Genomic DNA, 8,669 nt, shown 5'->3' with positions numbered 1-8,669 from the left:
CATCCACCTATGACCCAAAACGGTTTCGGCCCACTGCATCCATCACCGTCCAAACGCACAAGTTAGGACGGGTGTCCCGATCCAACGTCTGCGCGACACCGGCTCAGTCGATAAAGGCAGCGCCACTCCCCGTCGCCTCGGGAAGCTTCCGGACTCCACGCGAACCTTGATCTCGTCTCCTTCCTCCCCTCTGGCGGCGCCACTCCGATCGATCCTCCCCGTCCGCGGTAAGCTTCGCTCGATTTGCTTGGTAGCTTGGTTGCCTGTGATCATCCGTCTGATATAGTTCACCTAATCACTGCGATGTATTCCTGATCCCGGATTTCGCGTGATCCCCGTGGAAATTTAAGCAGTTTATATTCCAAAAATTATTGCCGGTCCTGATTGACGATTCCGCTCATGCTATAATCATGGTAGAAGATGTAAGTGGATGATGGATTGCGGTTGTAATCGCGCCTCAGATCTGTTGGTTCGTTAGACTGTCTGGATAGGTCTGAAGCAAATTCGGTGCGGCAGCGTTGCCGTTATATAGTGTGGTCGTTGCTCTGAATTTCTGGTTGCCAGTGTTCATGTTCATTCATGCGCACAATAACTGTGGGGTAGTCAATGTTTCATCCTAACCTGTTTGTCATTCCCTTGTGTTGATTCGAGGAAGTATTCTTGTGATCTCCTAAGAGATACTCCCACGAGTCTGATAGGTTGGTTAACTGTGGGGGTACTTAAAACGTCCTGTTCGCCCTTTGACCCAGCGGGCCTGATGGTGTTAGTCTTTTAGATGATAGCTTGTGCTCGTTATTGTTTTTTTCTATACTTCATGAAGATCAGACAAAATAACTGAAATCTGTAGTGAACTATCCCTGCGAAGTCATATAAGTTAATTTTAGGAAGGCCATTATGTAAACTTACATACTTGTGTTTTAGTGTCATCTCTAGCAACTAATGTTTGCATCAATGTAACTATAAATTATTACTTCCTCTGTTCACTTTTATAAGACCTTGAAGACATTTCAGACAATATGCAAAACAGCCTATTTTGAGTTGTCTGAAACGACTTACAAAAGTGAACGGAGGGAGTATTAAATTTTAAATGAGAAAACATGTGATGATGAAGCGATGACATCTTGTACAATGGACAAAATAATGATGTTTTGAGCACGAAACGATCATTACAATCTTCTCCCTATTCGAACATCCCTTGAAGTTAATGCTTGATGGTTAGGTTATGCCTTGCTTAATCTTCATTGCACCAAATAGGCTAGTATGGTCATTTTGTGGCGCATGGAATTGTTTTAGTAATAATGCTTTATTGTTTTCTTGTAGACCAATATGAGGAGAGGCTACAGCTACAGCCCATCCCCACCACCGAGAGGCTACAGGGGAAGGGCCCGTAGCCCAAGTCCCCGTGATCGTTATGATGGTCGGGGTAGAGATCTCCCAACCAGTCTTTTGGTCAGGAACCTTCGTCGTGACTGCAGGTAAGGTTTCCACAGAACTTCCCAGGCTAGTACTAGCATGTGTATTTATATTTCTACAATTTCTTACCTAAATTCATCTTGGTGTTAAACATGTTCAGAAAGTATGGTAAATGCATCTGTGACATTCTATCCTCATTTTATTTTGATGAGGAAACGTGTGTTCATCTTCAACTAAGATAGTTTTGTAAGTCTAATAGTATATACATTTAGTTTAAAATATAGCTTGGTGGTACAATAAAATAAGCCCATCTTCGGTTGTTGCCCTGTGCCTTTCCATGTGGGGGATTCAGCACTAATGAGGCATCAATTTCAAAATGCATCCAAGAATAAGCAATTTGTCATACTCCCTCCGTCCGCGAATAAGTGTACATCTAGCTTTTGTCTTAAGTCAAAGTTTTAAAATTTTGACCATCTTTCTAGAAAAAAGTAAAAACATTTATGGCACTAAATTAGTATCACTAGATTCGTTTTGAATTGTACTTTGATAATATATCAATTTGATGTCATATATGTTACTATTATTTTTTATAAAGTTGGTCAAAATTTTAAAACTTTGAGTTGGAACAAAAGCTAGATGTACACTTATTCGCGGACGGAGGGAGTATATGTTAGCTAAACTTTCTCCTAGGCCAAACTAGCATGCATTTTCGTATCCGGTGTATTATTTGTGGAATTTCCTACCTAAACTCACCTTGGTGTAACACATTCAGAAAATATGGTAAATGCATTTTTGACATTCTATCCTCATTCTATTTTAAAGCATGGATGTATTCAGAAAATATGGTAAATGCATTTTTGACATTCTATCCTCATTCTATTTTAAAGCATGGATGTATTCATGTTCAACTAAGATAGTTTTTTAAGTCTATACATTTAGTTTTGAATATAACTTGGTGGTACTAAAATGAGTCCATCTTCGGTTGTTACCCCATGCCTTCCCATGTGGGGGATCAGCACTAACCAATAGGGATAAACCTCAAAATGCATCCTTGAATAGGCATTAGTCATATGTGTTGCCTTTTGCTATCTGCTGCTTAACTGGCATTCGTCTGTGCGCGTCTCTCCCTTCCTATCTTGCTGTTTCTTATGTTATCAATTTTTTTATTCTTTCCATGTAAGTGATGTGAGTTTCTTCTTTCCTCCTAGCCTTTTTAACTCATCATCAATTATGAATGCAGGCCAGATGACCTTCGCCGGCCATTTGCACAGTTTGGTCGTCTTAAAGACGTATATATTCCAAGGGATTACTATACTCAGTAAGGCACTCTATCTAGACCTGTTCATTGTCCATTACAACTGCAGATATTAGCAATTTTTTGCAGTAACATACTGCCATATCCATATTTGCTATTCGAGCTTGTAGGATAGCACATGCCGCTTTAGCCATAGGATAATCCACCTCTCAAGATAGTTGTTTGCAATATAGTTGTATCAGCGTACATTAAATACTTTTGTGAACCCCTTGGAATTAACAGTGGAAGTAATCTTTTGAAGACAAGTGTTAAGAGTACTGTTGAAGAGAAGGAAAGATAGAGAAGTTGCAAGTTAAGAAACATGCAGTTAAAGATTATTGTTGAAGAGAATGGAAGAAATAGAGACTTGCAAGTTAAGAGACATACAAATGCAACTAAGATCACTATTGAAGAGAACGGAAGATATAGTTACAGGTTTAAGAGATTTGCAAGTGATCATGAAGAGTTCGAAGTCTGTATTAGAACTCTTATGAAGTGCAAGGTCAGCAGCCGAGTGCACTTTTTACTTGTTTTACTTAAATCTGCGTGTGTCTTTGACTATTGGAAGTTGACACTGGTTTGGTTGCTGTGTACTGCTTTGAAGAAATTCTGTTATATTGCTCAGGGCCATAAGCTTTTAACCCTTTTTAAGGATGGATATGATCTTTCTACTTTGTTGGGTCCGTTGCAGGGAGCCACGGGGATTTGGGTTTGTGCAGTACTTTGATCCCAACGATGCGGCAGACGCAAAATACTACATGGATGGACAGGTCATTCTTGGTAGAGAAGTTGCAGTTGTTTTTGCACAGGAGAACAGAAAGAAGCCTGCTGAGATGAGAACCAGAGAAAGGTCTGCTGCTTGTTTCTTTGCACCCACACGTAGCTTGTCATTAGTTCAACTCCAAATGCCGGCCACTCAATTGACTGTTTGTTTGCACATCCTGCAGTAGCAGAGGTCGGTCTTACGATCGGCGGCACTCTCCTTCCCCAAGGGGGCGGCCATCTTACCGCGGCCGAAGCTACTCAAGGTGTGCATGCTCTTCTTTCCAGCTTTCAGTGTAGCTGCTGGAGACTTTAATACAGTATGATTCTTGATCTTTTTCTCCACCTAATGATGCTTTGAACCTGCTGCCTTTTGACAGGTCTCCATCACCTCGGCCCGCAAGGCGGAGGTTCAGAGACGAGTCTCCCTCGCGCTCCCGCTCGCCCAGCGGATCGAGGAGTGCGAGTCCATTGGATGGGAAGTACGGCAGGTCCTCACGAAGAGAGAGGTCGATTTCGGTTAGCGGATGAAGCATCAGTAGCTCTGCTCGGGTCTCTAGAACTGTAGTGGACTTGCTCGTGGGAATCTAAGTTTGCTATCGCTTTTGTGAACCGCGCTACCCGTGGATTTATAGAGAGAAGATTGCCGTCGTGTATCAGCAAGAGTATGTCAAACTGTGTCTGCGGCTCTGTACTTTTGCACTAGATTATTTAGCGCATAAATAAAATGACTCTGCATTGCATATTCGTCACGGGCATACACTGGGCCGGGGTAAATGCTACTCCCTAAGAACGTTTTTGACACATGAGACGAAGGGAGTAGTTGGCAGCAGAGCAGCACATGAGTTTGGTCGACAAAAAAAGATTCAAACAAGGAACTGTCCCAGCTGGAATGCTGTCATCTTCTGAATTTTAAGCTCATTTTGTGCAAAGTCCCACCTATGCACAGATTATAATTTCTAACAGACCATTCTTTCACCAGCTGTAACGCTCCATTTTTCTTTGAATTCTATATACCCTTTTGATGGGAATACCTGCACAAGAATGTTTTCTTTCCTGCAAGATCAGTGCATCGGTTTCTCCGTGAACACAAAAAAACATGGACGTGCATCATTTCCATGGCCGGTGATCGTGAACACAAAAGCACACAATGCCAGATAGACAGACGCATCGTACATGAACGAAGAGAGGTTTTTTTTAAGGCAAGTGAAGAGGTGGCAACAAATTTCCCTCCACGCGCAAGCGCCGTCGCACGATCGCGAAAGGAAAAGGCCGCGTAGGACGCCATGGACAGCTGGTTTGGGCCGTTCGCGTCACTGCTGCTGGGCTGACATTCCAGGCCCGACGTAACGTGCGTCTGGGGCAGCGGAGGGCAAGCAGAGGGCGTCCAAATGGTTCCGTTTAGTCCCACCTCGCCTAGCTGAGGGAGAGAGGCGAGGGAGGTGGGCTACATAAGAGCGGGTGGTGCGGGCGGTGGAAGGCACGCAGCTGCGTGGTGAGCACAAAGCGAACTATTCTTTCGCCTTTTACTAAAGAATACCGTGTGCACGCCACACTAAGCAGCATACGCTAATTTTTGAAGGGTGTCTTCTTCCTGTGAGAAGGCCCCACCAAGCCTGAATTTCAAAATTTTGCTTTTCAACGGTGTGTTTTCCTCAGGAAGACCCAAACAATCCCGATTTTCAAATATTTTTCATGTATTCTTATAAGTTCTTTCCTGAATGCGTCTCTGTTTTTGTACTAGTTGCTGGTTTTAATTCATGCCAGAAAGAAAGACGTCATTCGTTAAGCTCCAACTGTTTCCTTTACAAACAGACTGAATGGCCGGTCAGTTCAGTATTTGTCTGCATCTACGCATCCTCTCTGCGGCCGAAGCAACTCCTGTTGCATCTTCAGCCTAGCTGCGAGAGACAGAGTCTTCGTTGATCTATTTCACTCCCCCGAACATGCTAATCGATTTCTGTTAGCGGATGAAGAGAAGTGTAAAGGACTAGCTCGTGGTAATCTAGTCTGCTATCTCGCTTTGTGAAGCATGCTATCTGTGGATTTCCATAGAGATCGCCCTGGCGTAGTAGCAAAGACTATGTCAAACTGCGTGTGTTCTGTTAAAGAAAAGAGGGCCTACAAACTTTGTAACTGAGTTTTCAGCATACAAATAAAGATGACTACATAAATCGTTGTGAGCAAGCACGGTTGAACGCAGCAGATACATGAGCTTGTTCCACATGTACGTAAGTACCAGCTCGATGAACAGCCGGACAGATAAAGAGTTTGGTCGACACAAAGGATGCGAACCACAAGCCTGAAATGCTGTCATAGCACTTTCGACTTCTGAAAGTCAAGCTCATTTGGTGCAAAGTCTCTCCTATGCACTGACCTCATCTAGTATCAGATTCTTCCTCTTGCGTTTCAACTTGGGAATGAAATCCCCTCGATGCGTTTTTTTTTTGAGACAAAAATCCCCTCCATGCGTGCTCTAGCCTTCTAGGCGAATCTACCGTGCGCTCACAGGCAGCAAAATTTCCACGCGCAGGCCGTCGCACGATCGCCCGAAGGGCACGGCTCCTTTGGGCCGCTGGCGTCACTCCTTCTGGGCCGAGCAATTTGAAATGCAGAGTAGCCACATGTAAAATGCATATGTGGGCTTTGATTGTCCTCAACATAAAAAAGAGTCTGTGGGCTTTGCTGACACGGTAGGGAAGGAGCCAAGGCAGAGTAGTGATGGTTTTCGTTTAGTCCCACCTCGCCCGGGCAAGGGAGAGAGGGGAGGGAGCTCGGCTATATAAGAGGGCGTAGTGCGAGTGGTGAAAGGCAAGCAGCTGCGTGGTGAGCACAAGGCGAATTATTCTTTCGCCTTTTACTAAAGAATACCGTGTGCACGCCACACTAAGCAGCATACCCTAATTTTTAACCTAAAACCTAAAAAGTGCTCGCTGGCTCGTTTGTCTTACAGAGCACACGCGTGTCTGCGTCGTTGGATCGCGATCGATCGCTCAGGTGTCGCGCGGTCGTTTTCGTCCCTCGCCCCAGGTGCCACATGGTCGGCTCATTCGTGTTAGGCCGAAGCGGCAGCCTTCGGTCCCCACCAAACCACCTCTCCCCCCAACCCACCCCACTTCTTCCTTCCCCACCACCGCACTCATCCATCTGCAACCGCAACAGGGCAGTCTTCCAGATCCGCCAATTCCCCATTCCTCTCCTTCCTTAGCGACCCCGGCCGATTTCGCGGGTTGCGGAGCGATTCCACGCGAGTGGAGCCTTTTCTGCGGTGATTGTAAGGCGGAGGAGTGGGGGCGCTGGTGATGATTTCGTAGGCGCGGCAACGAATACATGCGGAGGACGGAATGAGGCAAGGGGGCGCGCCGCTTCTGCATGCGCAGCAGTCGAGAGCTCGGCGAACAGGAGGTGGAGGTACGAGTAGGCGATGCGTGAGCTGTGTCGAGGTTCGTGCTGCCGTCAAAGAGCTCGTGCAATCGCCGCAAATTTCCGGTAAGCAACTCGTTCTCGATTCAGCAGTTTTTTCGCAGTAAATCAGCCGGTTTTCACTGCAGGAGGGTGACCGACGGGGATGCGTGTGCGAGATGAGGTGTCGTGTCCGCGCAAGGGACTGGTTATAGGAGCGTTAGATGCGTGAATAATTGGGGTTTGTGGTTCGTGAGATGCACAACGAGGGGCTTGAGAGAGAGAGAGAGAGTAAACTATTCTAACTGTAGTTTAGAGGGGAGTAGCAGAGGATGTAGATGTAGCAGATGTTGCCCGTTTTCTGTAATGAGATCTGCCAGGCTACCCGTATGAGATTTGCTTGATCCATCTGCTAGTACCGAGGGGGAAGTAATTGCATCCTATGAGTAACATGAGATAGTTTTGAGATATCTTGTCAGACTTTCTGTAGTGATATACGGAGTATATGACATTGATATCCTTGATATAATTACCCGACTAGAATCTGCTATACTTTTCCTTGGGAACTTTTGCCTAATAGTTGTTTTCTTACTTGCCTGCTATTTGTCAGGGGTTTTGCCTAATAGCTGTTTGTCTACATGCTTGTGTATTTTGTCAAGATTTTTATCAATCCATTATTGGCACTGTTTTTGTCAACTGCAATTAGTTTTCTGAATAGGTGTCCATTGATTTCAGTTTTCTCAATAGGGATATCCATTAGTTACACATCATAAAAAACTGGATAAAATCCTTAACTTCCTCCATCATACCTTGTACTGGGCAGTAGATAAAATAGTACATCTTGATTTTTTTAGATCAGAGCACAACTTGCCGGCAACCTCTAACGCATTTGCCCACGGGACACAGCACAACTTGATTTTTTAGGACATTTTCTTTTCAACGAACCAAATATAGGTCCACACAAGTTAAAATAGAGTTCCTCACAATATAGATTCATGTTTTTTTCCAGAATATTTTTCTTCCGCAAGCAAGCTAATGAGTGGCTGTAGAATCTATGGGAATTGCATACAAACCCAGTACGAGTTGCTAAATTTTAATCCTTTTTCTAAACAAAACCTTGAGTTGCCTGTATATACTATGCAATTTGCTTAGATTAGAGCACTACTTGCTTACAATCACTAATGCACATTTCCTAGGGGACACACCACAACTTGATGTTCACACAATATAGGTCCACATTGTGGACGATGAAAAGTGTTCGATCCACAATGCGCGCGACGGGAGGGGGGACGCCGAGGTGGAATTTTTGCAGGCAACATGCTGGGAGGCGGTTGTTGGATGGGGGGACGAGAGGGCTAGGGCGGATAGGAATGGCACTTCTGTTAAGCAAGCAAAAGTAAGAAGTCGTGGACTGTACTCTAGACCGAGAAAGTGTGCAGACAAAAAACATGCTTTCTTCTAGTCAATCTATAATATTTGTGCGCATTGGGTTCTAGCCAAAAAAATGCTTTCTTCTAGAGCCAAGGGGGCAGTGCCATCTGTGCGGCATGACCACCTAGTGGGGTGGAGCTAGATCCGGGAAAGCATTGTCTCGAGTGGTCGAGGAACTAGGCCGCAAATCGTTGTAAGTATCTCGAAATCGACCCCCTAAGCATGTGTTTCTCTACTCACATCTACAATTCTATGTGATAGAGGCGGAATAGGGAGGTTGAAGAGGGGTGTGGGGGTCCCATGTTTATGGGCGAATCGATGATTTTGAGCGCGGCGGTGGTTTGCGACTTGGGGATGTGGGGGGCTG

The 8,669-nt window shown here is 44.9% G+C and overlaps 1 protein-coding gene and 2 non-coding genes across 3 annotated transcripts; all 3 read left to right on the top strand.

The window, feature by feature from the left end:
• The first annotated feature begins 75 nt into the window (after positions 1 to 75).
• Positions 76 to 4,214, top strand: LOC125536123 (serine/arginine-rich SC35-like splicing factor SCL33). The gene is made up of 6 exons (XM_048699265.1): positions 76 to 227; positions 1,321 to 1,475; positions 2,654 to 2,731; positions 3,399 to 3,557; positions 3,655 to 3,735; positions 3,850 to 4,214. The coding sequence occupies exons 2-6, from the start codon at positions 1,327 to 1,329 to the stop codon at positions 3,998 to 4,000; spliced, it is 618 nt and encodes a 205-aa protein (XP_048555222.1). The 5' UTR covers positions 76 to 227; positions 1,321 to 1,326; the 3' UTR covers positions 4,001 to 4,214.
• Positions 4,215 to 4,955: 741 nt separating this feature from the next.
• On the top strand, positions 4,956 to 5,075 carry LOC125541998. The gene has a single exon (XR_007297784.1). It is a non-coding gene; the product is annotated as a U5 spliceosomal RNA (small nuclear RNA).
• A 1,211-nt stretch (positions 5,076 to 6,286) lies between these two features.
• On the top strand, positions 6,287 to 6,402 carry LOC125542007. The gene has a single exon (XR_007297792.1). It is a non-coding gene; the product is annotated as a U5 spliceosomal RNA (small nuclear RNA).
• The last annotated feature ends 2,267 nt before the right edge of the window (positions 6,403 to 8,669 follow it).

Source organism: Triticum urartu, chromosome 2 (genome assembly GCF_003073215.2).
Source record: "Triticum urartu cultivar G1812 chromosome 2, Tu2.1, whole genome shotgun sequence".
Lineage (NCBI taxonomy): Eukaryota > Viridiplantae > Streptophyta > Magnoliopsida > Poales > Poaceae > Triticum > Triticum urartu.
The sequence above is the reverse complement of the archived record's forward strand: the minus strand, read 5'-3'. Positions and strand labels throughout refer to the sequence as shown.